The 19,160-nt window shown below is 49.4% G+C and overlaps 2 protein-coding genes across 3 annotated transcripts in view; one reads left to right on the top strand and one right to left on the bottom strand.

Moving 5' to 3' along the window:
- The first annotated feature begins 3,644 nt into the window (after nt 1-3,644).
- On the top strand, nt 3,645-6,218 carry LOC144179693 (uncharacterized). Its single transcript, XM_077708139.1, has 2 exons — nt 3,645-4,524; nt 6,123-6,218. Exons 1-2 carry the CDS (start codon nt 3,739-3,741, stop codon nt 6,216-6,218), a joined length of 882 nt encoding a protein of 293 aa, XP_077564265.1. The 5' UTR covers nt 3,645-3,738.
- Nucleotides 6,219-8,777: 2,559 nt separating this feature from the next.
- The window catches only part of Med (Smad/Smad4 homolog Medea), a 50,871-nt gene continuing 40,488 nt past the window's right edge, over nt 8,778-19,160 (bottom strand). For both annotated transcript variants that reach the window (XM_077706164.1, XM_077706165.1), the window contains 2 exons: nt 18,597-18,735; nt 8,778-9,049 (listed from right to left, as the gene is read on the bottom strand). In XM_077706164.1, coding sequence (XP_077562290.1) covers nt 8,832-9,049; nt 18,597-18,735 — 357 coding nt within the window. In that variant the 3' untranslated portion in view covers nt 8,778-8,831. The remainder of the gene's footprint in view (nt 9,050-18,596; nt 18,736-19,160) is intronic.

Genomic DNA, 19,160 nt, shown 5'->3' with positions numbered 1-19,160 from the left:
GGCACACCTTCGAAGGTTATAAATAACCTGGAGCCAATTCAAAATCGTAATGCATGATTTGTTACTACAGTGAAACTCCGTTGGTACGTCCCCCGGACTTACGACGACCCGCTTCTTACGACGAATCACCACGGTCCCGGCAAACTCCCCATAGAAACAATGCATTACAAACCCCGTTGATATGAAGCTCGGGTGCACGCGGTACGCTTCATACGACGGACCCTCACGCGGATAAGCCGGCGTTTTCTTCATATTTTACACCGCTTCACTGCCTAGTCCGACCCTTCTTTATTCTTAACCCCCGTGTGACGCTGCTTGATGTGCAAAGGTCTACAGGCAGGCCAGACTCCTTGCTGAACAGAGGCAAGAAAGCAGGCGGGTACTCGTGAGCGGGAGTTAACCTGCGACGCCCCCACGCGGCAGCAGTACGCCAACACTCCAACCGCGAGAAGTCGTTCAGGTGGCAGGTTGGCCGCCGACGAACGCGAAAACACATACGACGCAACCACACGACGATGACCTAACAGCGGCTTTTCCCGTCCTACATCTCTGCTCTCTGCTTATCGGCGTTTTTCAAAGCCCCGTTGTCACTCCGCTCCTTTGTTTGCAAGAGCACCTCAATTCACGCGCGTCCGCCGCAAGGGTGGAGACACGGCTACGTTGGCACCGCCATTTGGGGTCACTCGCTGGCCGCCGCAGCGAGTCACTGTAGTAAGACAGCACTATAAATTTCACCGCAACATGGTTTATTCGCGAAGTTTGGATCATCTGATCTATTTCGCGTTGCTGGGTCTTGTGGGAAACGAAAACAGCTATCTGTTGAGCGCTTTGACTCCATAGCGACGGCACGGGACCGTTCAAAGGGTGTGTCCATCATGTTCGGCAAATGCAGTCATTTTTCATCTCCACCTTGTACAATCCTTCGTTTCACACTGCCTTTGCAGTTTCCCACTCGCTTTTTCCCCTTTCACTTTGCTCGACCACGTCCACCTTATCTCGTGCGCGCCCGGGAGCGGGACTGGCGGGCCATAAATAGCGCCGGACGACCCGCGTGTGGCTGGCGGGTTAGCTCGGACGCCATGGAGGGCGGGAGTGGAGGGGGGGGGGGCACAACAGAGGCGTTGCTTTTTTTAAACTTGGGATTTCAGATAAAGGTTCGCAAATCACGCGAGAACGCGCTAAATATAGTAGTCTAAATAAGTTCTTAGCCCACCTGTAGCGTGAGACCGTCTACTAGGCCGGCACACCGCACCGTGTACCCGCACCCCGGTCGTACGACACCCCGGTCATACGACGCTTTCTTGCGGTCCCTTGAAAGTCGTATTATCGGGTTTTTACTGTAGCTCGTACAGTTATGAAATTAGAGTTACCGGCCTAAAACGCTTTCTCATATGGGACACACTACAATGCGGCGCACCTTTTCTAGGTGTTTATTCTTGAAACTGATTTTTTTTATTGTAGGGTTTAACGCGCCGACGCAACGCAGGCGATGAGGCGCGCCGTAGTGGAGGGCTCCGGATTAATTTTGACCACCTGGGGATCTTTAACGTGCGCCGAAATCTCGCACACACGGGCGTTTTTGCTTCTCGTCTCCATCAGAAAAGCGGCCGTAGCGGCCGGAATCGAACCCGCGACCTTTTCTTGAAACAGATTGTGCGTGAGGAGGTGGCAATAGATCGAAATCAGTACCTCCATCGCCCACGTATATATCCAGACGAAGGGACAACGGTAAAAAAAATTGCGGTTCATGCCGGACATCGGCATTCCAAGCGTCATTGTGGAACGCCCTACCCGACGCTGTTGTTGCCGCCCCCGATGGATTGTTTTCCGCTGGGCTCTGGCAGTATGCTTTACTTGTATGCTTTACTTGTTTCGACTGACCACCCGACCCGATCAGGCCTAGCGTCAAGAGCCCGTGGGTACTTGAATGTAACACAAATTATAACCCGTCTACAAGCAGCTTCTGCCTGTGCTTGACGATTGATGAAGCGGACAGGGAGCGTTCCACAAATATAAATTATGTTAGTTTATCTTGAACCGGTTTTATTCATTATACACTACCCCCCCCCCCACCCCCCCCACCCCCCACCCCCCCCCCAGGCGGCGCAGGAATTGCACTGCGCTTAAGGTGCCTCGATGCGCGCCAGGGTAGTTAGGGTGCCTCGATGCGCGCCCTCTGGCGCGCATCGAGGCACCGTAACTGCGTTCGCGTTGGCCCCAGCCACTACCTCAAATTGGGGCATTGGGGCAACGCCTCGCGCTGGTACGTTTCATCTCCGTGGCCAAAAGCGCGTACTATAAAAGAACACACCGGGACACTCGTTTTCCAACGCCTCGTGCTAGAACGCTAAATGCTTCGAAGACACGAGACTTACACCCCACAACGGTTTCATCTCCATGGGCAAAAACGCCAGGGCGCCAGGAACACACTCATACACAACATGCTTCGCCCCTCCCCAGGTCTCACGTTTGTGGAGATCGCCCGGTATTTTTTTTTTTTTTTTGACTGTGTGCCGCTGTCATCTGCCGTTTCCGCTGTAATCTGTGTGCTGCTTTCCGCTGTAATCTGTGTGCTGCCGTAAACGCGCTAAACGCTGCATTTTCGTTCCTTGTTACCATTATATGCCGTGTTTGGGATCCTTTTTGTTTATTTCATGTATAACACCCCCATACAATTAACAATGCCTATCGGCGAATGTAGGTAGTTAATGAATAAATTACACTCGCTTCGCGTTTTTGTTCATGAGCAGGCTTCACTGTGCAACACAGAATGTGGGAAAGCCAACTTACAAAGGTCAAGTTTATACTGATAAGGTACTAGGGCCTTCACATTAACACGAAAGTGTTTTATTCCCGGTTACACGAAGATTCCCCTGACGTCATATCCGTCACGGAAGTGACGCTGTAGCGACCGAGACCGACAACAAAACTTCGGAGCCTTCATGTGCTGCTTCGCAAGTGTATTTCGCGCGGCTCGGCTCGTGGAATCGTCCCAAAGCGCCCAGCAACCATTTCCACCGGGTCGGAGAGCTCCCGGGAAGCCAAGCAAGCGTCTTTCCTGGAAGCAAGGGTGGAACGCTGAGAAAACCCCGAGAATACTGCAAAACAGTAAAACAACGAAAAGGAATGCGCCCTTCTGGAGAGCCTGGCAGTCAAGGTCGGCACCCCTCTCCTGCGTCCTTCGCCGTGACCGGAACGTGGGCCCACTTTTGCAGACCCCGGAGAACCCCGGACCGACAGCCTGGAGACACGGAGCCTGCGCTGTGATTGGTTCGTGTGTCCCCAGTGAAAGGCCCCGGAGGGCCCAATGACAGGGGCCCAGGTAACACGGTGCCCGTGCTGTGATTGGTTCGTGCGGTTAGAGCCAGAGACCCCGTACAAGGACCTGAAACTCTATTTAAGACCGTGCAAGCCCTTTGTTTGGCACTCGACCCTGTATCTTGACCATGTAACCCAACTGTATATAAACCTTCCTGCTTCTCCTTGTCGCCCTGGCCCCTCAATCCTGGTCCGATGCGGTGAGCCCCCGAGACCCCGGACCCCGGCTACGACAACTGGACGGCGAGCGGTGGGATCAGCGCAGCGCAGCAGAGTCATGCGGTACGGGTGAGTACCTGGCTTTTCTTCTTTGAGGCATCGGGTCTTTAGCCTAGGTTTTTGCTAAAACCGGTAGCGTGTTTTCAACTGCCCAGGAATTTTGTGGTTGAATTCATTACTCTGAAGAAAGCAGCGCTGATCATGGATCTGAACAAGTTGCGGAAGCCCGATCTCGTACTCATGTGCGAAGAATTGGGGATAGAATTGGGGAGAACATGCAGGAAACCACACATCATAGAGGCCATTCGAGCTATTGGTGCCGCGGATGACGAGCTTGAGGAATGCTGGAGTATAATCGAAGAGATGCGAAATGAAGCCAAGTTGCTCGAAGAGAGAGAGCGCGAAGAGAAGCGGCTCGAGCGAGGGCGCGAGGAAAAACGCCTAGCGGAGGAGCGAGAGGAAAGACGGCGAGCGGAGGAACGGGAGGATAGGCGCCGAGCGGAGGAGCAGGCGTTTCAGCTAAAGAAAATGGAGCTGGGAGAGTCGGCAAGGCAGGTTCGAGAGCGGAGCGAGGAGAGTACGCGCAGTGAGGCGAGCACCGAAACAGTAAAGATGAAGAATTTCATGCAACCTTACAGAGTTGGTGAGGACATAGGACTGTTCCTCGTTAACTTCGAAAGAACATGCGAAAAGATAAACTGTGCCCGCGGCACATGGCCCCAGCGCCTGCTGACACTTTTACCGTGCGAGGCGGCGGATGTAGTGGCGCGACTGACGGCAGAGCAGGCGGGGAACTACGAGGCCGTAAAGAAGGCGCTGCTTGACAGGTTTCGCCTTTCTGCCGAGGCGTTTCGGCAAAGATTTCGTGGTGCATCGGTTAGGGCGGGCGAGTCATTTACAGAGTATGGGTACAAGCTGAAGGCGGATCTGACCGAGTGGCTGAAAGGAGCTGAGGCATACGGAAACCATGACAAAGTCGTTGAAGCAGTGGGGCTAGAGCAATTTTACAAAGGGTTGTCTGACGGGATGAGATTTTGGATTCAGGATAGAAATCCTGCGACGGTCGACGATGCGGCCAAACTAGCAGAAGAATACGCGTCCCGTAGGAAGCTCCAGGTCAATGATCACGAACGTTTCACAAAGCCGCCAAGCACAGCCCCACGGTATGCTCCTAAGCGGGATGGGAGTCACAATCCGGAGTCTAAAAGCATCCCCAACCAACAGAGTGCTGAGCGGGCTTGGAAAGCAGGCGATAGCAGGTGGACCCAAAGGGGGGAAGCAGAGTTTGCGCGCAACGAACAAAGGAAAAGATTCGAAGCTCAACAGCCTTTAGTTTGTTACAATTGCAGAGAACCCGGCCACATAGCTGCGGTTTGCAGGAAACGCAGGGTGGTCTTTTCGTACGTCAGCGACTGCGAAGAGAACGAGAAACTTTTGGCTCCTTATTTGCACGCGCTGACGGTGAACGGAAAACCCTGCCAGGTTCTCAGGGATTCCGCGGCTACATTAGATGTCATTCACCCAGACCTCGTAAGAACAGAGGACTACACGGGGGAATGTGCCTGGATAAGGCAAGTCGTGGAGGCACAAAGCGTTTGCCTGCCGGTGGCGAAAGTAGCGATAGAGGGACCCTTCGGGAAGCTGGAGACCGAAGCGGCGGCGTCGAAGAACCTCCCTCTGCAGTACCCGTATTTGTTTTCTAACAAATCGGACCAACTTCTGAGGGAGAGAGGCCTCAGCTTCTGCGAGGGGACCGTGATGGCACTGACGCGAGCAAAGGCACGCGAAATGGCCGCGAGGCTCGAGTACGAGGCACCAGGGGTCAAGAACATTCCAGCGCGGGAGGAAAAGCATAAACATCCCACCGCTGCCACCTACTACGGCGCGGGAGGTGGTGGCAGATTCGACGCGGGTTCGACACCACCACCGCCGGTCACCCACCGGTCTAGAGAATGGGTACAAGCGACACCCCGGCCTGGCGCTTGGCTACTCAGGGGTCGTGCTCGCTTGGAGAGAACCCTGGAAAACCCCACCCACGACGACCGGCGTGTCGGAAGAGGAAGTGCTAGCTAGCGACGGAGATGTTCGACGGGGATTCGAACGACGAACCATGGGGAGGTGGTTAGTTGCCAGCGTGGGCCCGGGAAAGCGTCCAGCGGAAGGCCGAAGAAGGTCGTCTGCAGTGGTTGACGCCATTCGACTACAGCCGACGCTTCGAGTGACCAGGTCCGGCTGCTCACCCTCAGGTCGAGTTTCCTGGTGGGGGAGGAAGCTGTAGCGACCGAGACCGACAACAAAACTTCGGAGCCTTCATGTGCTGCTTCGCAAGTGTATTTCGCGCGGCTCGGCTCGTGGAATCGTCCCAAAGCGCCCAGCAACCATTTCCACCGGGTCGGAGAGCTCCCGGGAAGCCAAGCAAGCGTCTTTCGTCGAAGCAAGGGTGGAACGCTGAGAAAACCCCGAGAATACTGCAAAACAGTAAAACAACGAAAAGGAATGCGCCCTTCTGGAGAGCCTGGCAGTCAAGGTCGGCACCCCTCTCCTGCGTCCTTCGCCGTGACCGGAACGTGGGCCCACTTTTGCAGACCCCGGAGAACCCCGGACCGACAGCCTGGAGACACAGAGCCTGCGCTGTGATTGGTTCGTGTGTCCCCAGTGAAAGGCCCCAGAGGGCCCAATGACAGGGGCCCTGGTAACACGGTGCCCGTGCTGTGATTGGTTCGTGCGGTTAGAGCCAGAGACCCCGTACAAGGACCTGAAACTCTATTTAAGACCGTGCAAGCCCTTTGTTTGGCACTCGACCCTGTATCTTGACCATGTAACCCAACTGTATATAAACCTTCCTGCTTCTCCTTGTCGCCCTGGCCCCTCAATCCTGGTCCGATGCGGTGAGCCCCCGAGACCCCGGACCCCGGCTACGACAACGCTAGTACAACGAAGCAAGTGGCCTGTAAAGGGTGCACCCCTGCACACATTCTTGCGGGGAAGCAATCTTTAGTACTAAAGAGTACGTTATACTTAGGGTAGTTCGTTTTCGAGTTTTATATTTTAACACGAAACTGTTTTTTGCCGCGATACCCCCAGATTTCACTGACGTCATATCCATCACAGAAATTACGACATTACACCTTTGCCGAAGCGATCCGCCAGCAGGACGTCGCTTGCCAAGCACACCCACAAGGCGGCCGCCAACCCGCAAATCATGCTCAGCTGCAGATTTCGCGGCACATTTCCCTTTCGTGTTTTACCGATTCCTATGACAGATGAATCAACCACAGTTTTTTTAATGTAAGATGGTTTGTATTGCCCCGGGAGAAATGTCTTCCCAGCAATGCATTTGTGTTTAGACGTGGAGCCAACTGGAAAGCGGCTGTGTAAGCTTTGATAGCTTACACAGACAAAGCTACACCGATAAGGTGCAAGAGCGGAAGCTTGGACGAGTTGGTTGGCGGTGGTGGGAAGCTGCAAATAATGACGAGTACAAGACAAGAAATTTGAACAAATGCTTCGTGTCGCCTCCTTTCTCGTTTTCATCTCGTCCCCGTCGTCCCTGACACAAGATGGCTAATACTGCTCCTGGAACGTCTTCACAGCGATGCAATTGTGCTTAGAAGTGAAGCATACTTTAATAAGATCGATGTAAGCTTGGTCTTTGTAAGCTGGCTTTTCCACATTGCATTTTTCCGCGCGGACGCCATAAAATCCCGCATCCTAGCCATAACAGCATGCAAAAAAAGAACCGAGTTCGATCTCGCGCTGTTTCAGGCGGAACAGGACACAGAAAATGAAAAAGACGTGCGCTGCCCGAAGTGATGGCGCGCGAGCAGTGCGAATAAGGCGGGAAATTTAAACATGACCGAGAGGAGAGAAGAGCGGGAGGGGTGAGAGTAGAAGAGTTAAAAGTCTCGGTTATCCGATGCAATATCATACCTAACCCGCACTATCCGAAGACCTACGCAAAGCACGCGACTGATTGGCGGACAAAATGAAAGTGCCATAGACCTTGAGCCCGCTCTTTAGGTTCTCTCCGGCATAGCTTTTTGCTCAGTCGCATCTTCGTTTCTCTCCCCTCCAGCAGTCGCACGCTCCTCTGCACATGCTTTCCCCCTCTCCTCGCTCGCGTATCTCCTTGTCTTGTTGCGCACTGGTCGCAGGGGCAGTGTGCAGGTTTTCATTTCTCCCGCTCAGCAGTGAATTGCCAACGAGGTTACTCAGGCAGGCTTAGGCTTCCCCGTGTTTGTCGTGATCGCGTGAGCCACGACTTGCACTGGCTGGCGGCAATCGCGGTAGTGGACTGTGGTACAAGGCTTGTTTTAATGCGGCGCAATTGGCGCCTGCACTGGATTATTCTTTCCTCACTTACCTTTTGTTATTGTTTTGGGTTTTCGGAGCCCTGCAAAGCATTACTTTGTAGTTTACATTGAAATTTCTTGAAAATATGTCACGCAAAACCGTATTTATAGGCATAATTGTTGCTATAAGATGCTCGCATTTTACGACGCTTTTTCGTGGTCCCGAGAAAGTCATGCGACACAGTGTGTACAGTTGTGCACGCGATTTTTAAAAGCATTTTTGTGAGTTACAATCATCGTCATCCCCACTCTAACTGATCCGCCAGTATTTGCATTTCCCGCTCTACGGAACGGTGCTGCCATCTCATGAATGCTGCGCCTTTATCATCCACCAATGCTTTGCCAAAACAAGAAAGCAAGATAAACACCTTGGTGTTCTATGAGGCGTCAAATAGGTGTTCTTGGTGTTACCTTTTCTGTTTAGTTAAAACGTTTACTAGAGCAAAATTGAAGCTGTTACCTTAATATACAAGGGCTACAGATCACAATATAGTGTATACATTTTTTATTGTAGCAATGGTTAGGAAACGGTGATCACGTTTCCGTTGCCGCGTTTACGATTGGGACACGCCCTAATTTATTAACGACTTATGAGATCGAGTTATGTTTTTTAAGTGAAATTTTGGTTATAAAAAGCATACACAGGCAGTTACAAATTTTTCTGACGGCTACATCTTAACACGCGTTGCAAAGGGATAATCGGGGTTCACTCTAGTTAATCATAAGAAAAAAACGCTGCCTGAGTTTTCCTTTCTCGTCCCCGTTTGTGTGCATAAAGTATCAACGATGAATCGATTCCTACTAGGTCGGCTTGTTGTGACGCTCAAGTTCGGCTTTCGCCGAGTCTTCGAGTGCACTGGGCACCCTGCAAGGAGCAGCCACGGTGGCAGGAGGAGGGGTGGGGGGAGAGCAGTTTTATTTGGGTGGCGGCACAGGTGGGTGTCAGTCGTGCGGGGGCGGCCGCGGGTCGTGCAGGGGCATGGAGTGGAGCACCTCGTCGAGCAGCTGGCAGGCGCGGTGGAGGTGCACCTCGATCCAGCAGGGGGTCTCCTTGATGCTCTGCCGCGGGTAGTCGGGGCCCCAGCCCTTGACAAAGCTCAGCCGCAGGATGCACAGCCGCCGAAGGTCGTCCACCCCGATGCCCGCCGCCGCCGACAAGCCTGCACGGCAGGCCACAAACCACAAGGGCTTACCACATTTTCGCGATTCTAACGCGCACCTTTTTTTTTGCTAAAAGGTAGCCTTAATATTTGGGTGCACGTTACAATTGGGCTCAAAACCGAAATAGGCTTTAAAGCAGCCGGCAGCATTGCCACACGGAACGGACACAAAGTCCCCTCAAAATCCAACTCAATCCAACAAAAACAATCCGTCAATACGACATGAGGGAATTTCGGCGTACGAATTCCTCAATGCATGCCGCATACCTTGGTCAGCTGTTGCACATTTTTTGTGCTGCTGCAATTAGCCCGTCACGCCTAGAATCATGAAGATCATGGCACTTGAGATCACAAACAGCTTCAACGTTTCCTGCTTTAACTCTTAGATATGCAATCTTATGAAGCGCAATTCATTTTTGGCTTCCACAGTTGCATACGCCAAATAAAATCTCCTTCTTCCAGGAACGTGGTGTCATGTCTTTTTCATCTGCCTGGTAGAGTCAGTGTTCAACTGTTTTTTAGATGCGACTGCATCTCATTCCCTCGCCTTGTCCCTCCATACGGCGTTGTCCGCACCTCCCCCTACACTATAAAAAAAAAATAATAGTTAGCGGCGCCCGGTTTCGATCCCACGACCCTGTGGGTGGAACGCGAGGTACATGGTGCTCTTCCCACTGCGCTACAAAACCGAGACAGAATCAAATGCTACGAACGCGCCTTATATCCTTGACTCATTCAAACTACGTCAAGATGCTACTGATACAACGCATGATGGGGCAATGATTAACACTTGCAATAAAAGAAAAGAAGCTCCCACTTACAGCAACAATGATGGAGTAAAGGTCGTTGCGACAGCGAAGCCCCAAGCATACCACTTAGCTCTCTCGTTACCACGCCTATTCAAATCGATCACCGGTGATCGATGATTTATAATGCCTGTTTAAAAATTTTGTAGTCGTTTCTCGTACACCTAATGTGGCCAGTGGTTAGTCTAGGCACTGCCCTTTTAGAATCAGTTTAAATTTTCCTGCTCCGGCGACATTGAGATTTTTGGCGGCGTTTTTTGCGAGCTAAGGTGTGTGTGTTTTTGAGGAAGGGGGCGTGGCTGCTGCACTTGAGAAAAAAGGATGCAGATCGTGGTTAGGCTGCATTAACATAATAATTTTTTGTCAAAAGGCTCCTGGCAAGTCAAATACCAAATAATGAGGTCAGCTTTGTAATCTGACGGCGTTGAGAGGTGATAATTACTTGTAAATGGCCCCAGCTATTCACTAATGATCTTTGGTTCAGACAAAGGGCAGCTTTATTCTCCCAAAGCTTATTTCTGATGGTCCCCCGCATGTCTAGCAAGTGTGCCTGCCATTTTCAACCAGTTTCCAGCAGTTTCGGTTTCGTTTTTGCATTGCAAAATTCATATTTGGCGCTACTACGCAGTTACCCAACTACAAGATCACTTGCCATGGCGCCTCCGTTGCCCGCTACTGCTCCTCAAAACAAGCGTGCCGCTCGCGCTTCCACTGAAAGTCAAACGATAACACCAAGTCGTTGGGTATCAGTCCAGACGAGGAGAACGCTTCCAATTGGCCTTGAACACCGCCAGCTGTTCACCGGCCAGTTTCGGTTTCATACGAGGGTATTTCCGGAGGTCTAGTGTCGCTTTTTAGTAGTACTGTCTATTCTGACGAAGTCTCCAACAGCCTTGTATTTGTTTCGTTTCAAAATTGTTAGGTGGCGCTGCAATGTAGTAGGCTCGTAGTGCTGAACTCGCTTCACAGCCCGACGGCGGCTTGGTGAAAGCTTGCTGGGGATGATTCTAGCGCATCGTACCTTATTCCTGCAAGCAGGGCTACCGTAGTGAGTCAGAACATGATAATAAACCACAAATGAAAGTTATGACTGATAAGTGATCATCAGAACGTCAACAAGCATCCACCAAGGAGTTTGGTTCTCAACTCCAAGCGGATGTTTTTACATCGCTTGCTTGCCTTCAATATTGTGCCGGTCATAATCATTGACAAGGTGTTTTTACATCATGTGGAGGCTAATTTGGGCCTTTAATAATGTCACACCACCAGATTTCTTCTAGAGAACCATACCAAATAGCAAAATTTGAAATAGTGGTTGGGCTTCACCACATGGCACGGGCACCACGCAGGCTAACTTTTTTTTTTAATTTATTTATTTATTTCCAGGTACTGTTGGCCGATTGGGCCGTTACAGGGGTGGAGTAGAAAACTGACATAACAACCGTCATGTCAAGCGTAAAGAAATGCATAGCTGATACAAAATGAATACATCACTATACTACATTCTACAACTTACTTTCTTTTATATCTGACAAATTGTACTGCGCAACTCAATTTTTTTTCTAGGATGGGTTTTTGAGATGTCTACCTACAAAATGTATATTCTAAATTTTTTCTACTACTTGTTTATTATACACAACTTACCTTTTTCTTATTTTCTTCGACGTGTGGACAAAAATTTCGAATTCGATAATTTTTTTCGCAATCATTATTTAGGAAAACAATATTAAAACTGGTGTCGTTGGAAAGCGCGTGGAATAATCTGCATTTTATGCCACTGCAGTATGTGCCTAACCAATATGTATAGCACAAAAAAAATGTTTTGTTAGACCCTTCAAAAATGGTCAATTTCCCGCGGTAACGAAAGAGTTAGAGAGATTGACCAAGACTGGCCAATAAAACATAATAATAATCATAAAACATAATAATCATACGCGTTCCCGACACGTTTCACGCGATTTCAGAATCAATCCAACGGAAACACTACGTGAACCCCACGATGCGTTGCATCTACACAGGGTTCCCTTCACGGGGAGGTGGGCGCAATTTTTTTTTTAATTTTCCTGCGCGAACTTACTCGTGCGTTACAATTGGGGGAGCGTTAGAATCTCGCAAATATGGTATGTTTTATTAGAGGTGGAAGAAACAGAACACCAGAAGAACTGATGACAACCAGTCAGGTCAAGAAAAGTCGCGTAGAAGGAGGTCAATGAAGCCAGGGAGTTTGCAGTCCCCAACTTTCTCTTAAAGGGACACTGAAGTGATTTGTAAACATTGCGGGATTACTAGCGCAAATTGTAGTTCGGAGTCCGTAGGCATTGTTTCGACCACTCTGGCCGCGTTTACGCGAATTTATTTAGTAGAAAAATCAATTCGAAAATGCTGTCCTCCTCTCTTTATGCTCGCCCATTTTCTGTGGCGTTTTCGTGTGACGTCAGCAGGAGATGAGCTGGAAAATGGCTGCGCTACTGCACGGTTCGCCGACCTGCCGACCTACCGATTGAGTCAGTCGGCCCGGCGTTTCGTCCGCCGGCCGCCGACGGGTCGTCACTATTCGCTCGCTCAATTGAAACTAAGCCACAACACCTTTGTGAATGAAAGAATGTGCCTTTCCTTACTTTGTTGTGCACTGTGTCAAACTCAGAGTCCGGGTCGCTCCACACAAGCGCTGCACAAGTGCACATGCGACGCTTCGCTGACTTTACGCTAGTAGGAAAATCTAAGGCCAATTGAAGGCGGGAGAAGAGTCAGCGAAGTCAATATAGGTACTAAGAAAATAAAATCACCTGAAACTTTTACCGTACAGCGCAAAACTAGGGAGCAGGAAGCACTTTTTGCGCTGGGTAAACAAGCACAGCGGTCAGCAGCACGACCGCACATCTGCGAACGCTTTTCCGTCAAAGAAATGCAATTGCTAGACGTGAGATATTGTGGAAGTTTGGGGGACACTTACTGCAGGAGTGATATACAACAAATAGTCACATAAAGTACTTAAAATGCTTAAAATAAATAAAAGTGTAAACTGGTCATACATTATAAACCTTATATATCCAAACCGGCCAACGCCGGCTCGTGGCCTAGTGGTTTGAGGCGCTGGGATTTGTCTTGAAAGTCGCAAGTTCGAATCCCCAAGGGTACATGTTTTTTTTTTTTTTTTGTAAGTTGATTTTTTCGTATGCGGCCGATGTTTTCTGAACTGAGTTCACCATTTTTGGGCCGTAACGTTCACTGCTCCACGAGCGAGATCGCAGAACGCGCGCATACTGACAATGACGCGCTAGCGAGTTCTCGTTGGCGTGCTGTTGCCACAAGCACCGACTGCTTGCGGGCAGTGGGCCCAGGCCTGAATCGGCACACCCATGGCCTGGTGCGAACTAGCTTTTTACGAACAGACATGAGTGAGGCAAGCTCCGAATATGCGGGAAAAGCGCATGGCATTTGAGAGTCTGCGGTGACGCGGAGGGCGTTCATCCACTGCGTAGGCCTCGCCTAGTGATTTCTACGATTCCAAGCCGCCCTGGGAGGTTTATCTTAGACATTTGACAGCCGACAACATGGCAGAAGCGCGGTACGGCGATAATTGAGAAATCGAGAATGCCCATCCAACAACGCCATCAGATGTCAAGCATGTTTTACAGAACCGAAACCGAAACTTTTGATTGCTAACCTTGGGCATCGTCCAATAACGGTGCCCCCCCCTCCTGACGTCAGCGCCTTTAGTTGGTGCGGCCGCCGCAAACCGCGCATAGTAGTTTTTCTTCTTTCGCGCTTTGTAAAATAATTACCAATTTGTCAACCGGATAAACGATGAATAGTGTGTTAATTTGAGCCAGTCTACACAGTGCAAGCAAAAACGGGAGCTTGACAAATTCACTTCAGTGTCCCTTTAAAAGAACCAACATGAAATTTCAAAGCTGGGAGAACGATGTAAAAGGCTGCCCTTGTATATGGAGATATCTCCCAAGCAAGTTTCCAGAGTAACCGTTCAGTATAACGTATTGTAAATCGACTTTAATCTTTGCACACACGAGAAAACTCAGAGCGGATACCCTTTTACAATTGGCATCAGCATGCTGCCATCTGCTCCTCCTGGCCCCAAACTGCCGGTATGAAAGCAACCGTGATGTTGGTGTGCGCTGTTTCTACATGTGTATCGGGTCACGTTTTTGGGACTGACGTCATGCTGCCTGGCGCGTGGAGATGGTGGAGACCACAACCGGTCTAGGTGCTCGTGCTCGCGCATCCACACCAGCGATGGTGCAATGAGAACGGCGACGCCACGACTGCCCTCCTGTCGTGCCAGCCATCTCGGTGTTCATTTAGTCAAAACCGAAACTTACACAAATAAACGAGGCTTTAATGAACTGAAGCAAAACAGCGCGAAAAAACGAAGGACGAGGGAGAACACACACACGAGCGCTGTTTTTTCGTCCCTCGTCCTTCGTTTTTTCGCGCTGTTTTGCTTCAGTTCATAATGAACCAACTGGCCCCACTTCAGACATTAATTCAGAGGCTTTAATAATTATTTACACTGCTATCGATCGTCTAATCTGCCATTCTATGATTAGAGGGCTGGAAGGCACCCACAACAGCAAAAAAAATTTAATACAAAAATTTTACTCTTTTAAAAGATCTCACGAAAACAGTAAAACCCTTGCTTATCTCCAGGCCTGTAACCAAAGATGGGAGATGCATATCTTAGAGCACAGACAGATCCAATTGGCAGATTGGCCTCCTTAGAGGAAGGGAGGCACGTTGGGAAGCCGCATACCTCAGAGCATAGCCAGGACAGATAGGAAGAGGAGGAGAGAGAGAGAGAGAGAGAGAGAGAGAGAGAGAGAGAGAGAGAGGAGAGAGAGAGAGAGAGAGAGAGAGAGAGAGAGAGAGAGAGAGAGAGAGAGAGAGAGAGAGAGAGATTGCCTTGAGGACCCAACCACCTTGTTAATACATTATTTTGGTCTTCAAATCTCACTTCCCAGCTAATTTGATTTTAAGACTTTTATTTATTTTGTCTCAACATAATCCCCCCCCCCCCCCCCCCCCCTCCTCTCAATGCCCGCATAAGCCCACAACAGCGCTTGGTTGGAAACTGGACATTCAACATTCACCCCTTGTCGCTCGCTGCAGGCTGATTGATATCCGATGCGAGGCAATCAGACTAGGCAGCCTAGCCAGTGGAGCCAGATTTTTAAATTCCCTACCAGGAAACGGGCAGATGATTAATGATCGTGCTCAGTAAACGCGATCGTTTGGGGCCCCGATGTCGGGGAGCAGTCGGCCGCACAGAGCTCGGCCATCTAGAGATAATGGAGTGCACCAGCCACCATTCACTTTCCCGCTCATCCGTCTTGTATCATCCACTCAGAAAATGCAACTTTCTTGTAAATGTAGCAGCCTGGGAAATCTTCTTTTGTTTTCTAGACGGTACAATACACAATACTCAAAGAATGGGATGGAAGAAATATATTCGTAAAACAGCTGCTAACCACCTGAGGCAGATCAGAGTAACACTGGGTGAAAGATGCAATCAAATCACCACCGTCTCACCAGCTGGCGTGTGCACTGCACTAAGCTACCTTCGTCTCGGCCTGATTTCTGTGATATGCTGCCACTCAACGCATGGAGGAAGGTACCGTATTTATTCAAGTATAAGGCAAGGTTATTTTATCAAAATCCATAGTCATACCCCGCATTATATTCGAAGCTCAGTATATACATACATATAAGGAAATTTTCTTGGCTTTCCAAACTGCACCCTTGCATTATAATTGTAATTGCCTAATAATCAAATAAATATGGTATCCTCAGTACTTTCTAGAACTGCCTGTTGTCATTTCTTTCAATATTTACTTTGCTTTAAGCGCGAGACAAATGGACGACGGGTGCATGCGATTCGCATGCGATTCGCATGCAACTGATCGTTACGACTTATTGTTAGGACCGGTTTTGGCGGATCAGTCGCATGCGAATCGCATGCACCAGTCGCCCATGTGTCTTGCACTTCAACACTGTGCAGAGCTTTTGCTGATCCTCATGTAAATGTTTTATCTACTGTTGCATTGTTATGACTATGCTGAGCAAACGACGGGCGACTCCTGGCTAATTAGACTACACCCTGTGGACACGTGCGAACAGTAACAAATTGGGTGGCGGCACACTTGGACTTTTTTCTGCTGTGTTTTACCCATAACTGGACAAAACGAGGTGGTTAAGGTGGAAATTGAAGATAAGGAGGTGCACTCTTCTATGCAACCGAGGTGTATGGTATTGTGTATGTGGAACCAGAGTTCTTTTTAAAAAAATTCCATTTCTGCACTAAATTGGGGAATATTTTGGCTGCCGTCAATGTTATGATTTGATATTACGGCTCAAATACGTACTCAGTTCAGCTCAGTTCAGTTTATCATCGATAACAAAATATACAATGTGTGAAAAACAATATACCAAACACAAAAGGGGTCCAAGAGCTTAGCACTGTAATTGGGACCCCTGGGACTCACTCCTAAGCATTAATATTTAGCTGACCTGAACTGAAAGTCATGTTAAATAATAAATTTCTTGCCAATTTTCGGGATTTTATTAACCAAATGCCCTCTCAAAAAGAAAAGAAAAATTTCCAATACTAAAAAATAGGGACTTCAAAAAAATATTTTTTTTGGCAATTTTTGGGCTTTGGCAGTTTTTGGGCTTTTGAGACCCACGTCACCCCTTAAAATGCCAAATGCCTCAAACGACCTTAAGTTTCTGTACATATCACCTACAGATGTACGGAACACACAACACAACTGAAGGCCACACATACAGCATACACAAGGGCAGTGGTTCTCAAATGGGGTTCCGCGGATCTCAGGGGGTCCGCGGGAACATTTGAGGGGTCCGCGAGCTTCCCTCAAAACTTTTCCACCCGCCGCTCTTTTCTCGATTTTGCCAGTACTTTCTTGCAATGCAAAAACGTGGCTTCGCCGCATTACATGTACGCTTAGTTTGTTCGTGTAGTGCATATTTTAACACCTTCTTTGTGCACAACACCCCAGCTCTCAGAAAAAAAAAGACACATGAAAAGCAGCATATCGGTCTTTGCAAGACTTTTAGATTCAAGAGCGAATTTTGTACCATTATGAGGCGCATCGTCATTAACGTCAAACAGAAAAGGCGGTCATCGGATAAGTGTGTGGGCGACGAAAGCTGCAAGTACAAATTGTTTGGAATCATGGCAATCGTGGGGTCCCCCACCACTTTCGCAATCCCGAAAGGGGTCCTCGGGGCAGACATGGCTGAGAACCACTGCACTAGGGAGTCACCATCCGATGGTGATGGTGAATCTGATCCGAAACTGAATTTGATAATGATGGTGGCTACCCCCTAAGTAACGGGCTGCCGCTTCCCAAAGCACGACAAAGCCAAAAAAAACAAAACAAAACAAAACAACAAAAAAAAGAAAGAAAAGGACAAAGCAAAGAAAAAGGGAGGAAAGCTCTATAGAGCAGCGCCACTGTAGCACCTCTCGCAGTACTTGCCTAAGTGCATCATTTTGCCACCATAATTCCAGTCGCCTCTTGGTCCCCATAATGACCTCCACCTATGTGCTGCTGCCCATCTGGCAAGCGAGGCTGCTTGTGCTCTTTGTGGGAGCAAAGCACAGCATCCCACACACACACACAACTTCACGAATAACCCAGCCAAATAGTATAAGCTACAAGACTATTAATCGCTCCCTTGGCCGATTCGTCCTGAAATGTAGAAACGTACTTCAGAAGTAAGACGCACCTGGTTGGTAAGTGGTAAAGGACACTCTGGGCTCCTCCTGCTTCCACCCAGCCTTGTCCTTTTTCACACACATGCTGCAACATCCTGCCAGTGCGATCAACCACCAAGCCGCATTTCCTGCCCTGTACAAAGATAACTGGGACATGTCTTCTAGCGCGAAAAAGGCGGGAGCTTAGAGAAGAATACGGATGGGACAAACGTTTGTCGCATCCATATTCTTTTCCAAGTTCTCATCTTTTTTTCCGCCAGAAAACATGTCTCAGTTATCCCAGTACCAACTTGCCCAGCTTTCCGCACCTGTACACAGCGACAAGCATTCCCACCGGTGCAGTGTACTAGAAAAGAAAGGTGTGTTGTTCGGGGCCAATTAGGGGGTCCCTTTTGCAATGAAAATTTCTGCGGAGGAACTCCTGTTGTAAGCAGCGCCCCTGGCGGCCGCTGCTTACCAGTTGGTTTCAGAAGATTTGTTTGATAAATTAATCCTTATCTATCACCCCAAATAGTCTTATTTCTTTATTTTATTATATAAAGTTTTGTAAAACCCGTCAAATAACTGTTTAGTCCGATTTAAAAACTTGTGGCCGGTATTCAATGGCGTGGAATGCATGCAGGCAACCATTCCAGTGCGCCGCCATATCTGTGGCCAAGCGTCTGTTGCTAGGCGACGTTGTTCGCACGGCCCCCAGATCAGGCACCCCTCTACTCCCCCATGCAACCGTGCGAGTGCGCCGTCACTCGTTGGGTCGGGCTCCGCGGGATGGCGGTACTTGTCCATGTCCGTGGCGCATCGGCCATGTCTGTGGCCGTTTCCAGTGTTTCCAAGCGAAGAAATTGACCGCTAAACTTTTCAACGAATACCATCTATAGGTAGCGCTGGCTGCAACAAGAGTTCTCTGGGGAACGTCTGCGCTCCGTACAATTTTTCATTGCAACACAACACACCTCCCCTCCACCAGAGTGCACGAGGGACTCACTGATTGCCGGAGCGATGCCTCCCACTGACGCAGGTCCGGGGATGTGACCGGCGACTGCCGCAGCCTGCGCGGCCGCCGCTGCCTGGGCCGTCTGCGCCTGCTGCTGCATCTGGCCATGGCACTGCCGGAGGTCAAACACCTGCACAACCCAGGGCAACCCCGCTCCCGTTACTCACACCACTTGCCCAAGCGCGAATCATGAGGGCGGGAGCAATGTGAAAACTTGGGCGAGTTCGTGATGCATGCTGAACCACATCACAAACGACAAGACACAGGGCGATAGCAAGGGGACACACGAAGCGCCGAGTTACAACTGGATTTTATTTTCTCCAACGATGCCAAATATAAACGAAGCTGAAGAAAACAAAACACATGAAAAACTGGCACGAATAAACACAGAACCAACCCCACAACTAACCATTATCGGCACGCGTCCTGTTAAGATAGTCTATCTCCTTCTTCGTGAGTACAATTGATGCTACACTGATGCAATTCTTAAAAATATGTTTAGCACAAAAAACCAAAGACAGTACACAAGAAAGGAGATGGGACAAGTGCTACATC

Source organism: Haemaphysalis longicornis, unplaced genomic scaffold (genome assembly GCF_048455015.1).
Source record: "Haemaphysalis longicornis isolate Haplotype H1 unplaced genomic scaffold, Haemaphysalis longicornis Haplotype H1 scaffold_4, whole genome shotgun sequence".
NCBI classification, from domain to species: Eukaryota; Metazoa; Arthropoda; class Arachnida; order Ixodida; family Ixodidae; genus Haemaphysalis; species Haemaphysalis longicornis.
This window is presented reverse-complemented; position numbering and strand designations above follow the sequence as displayed.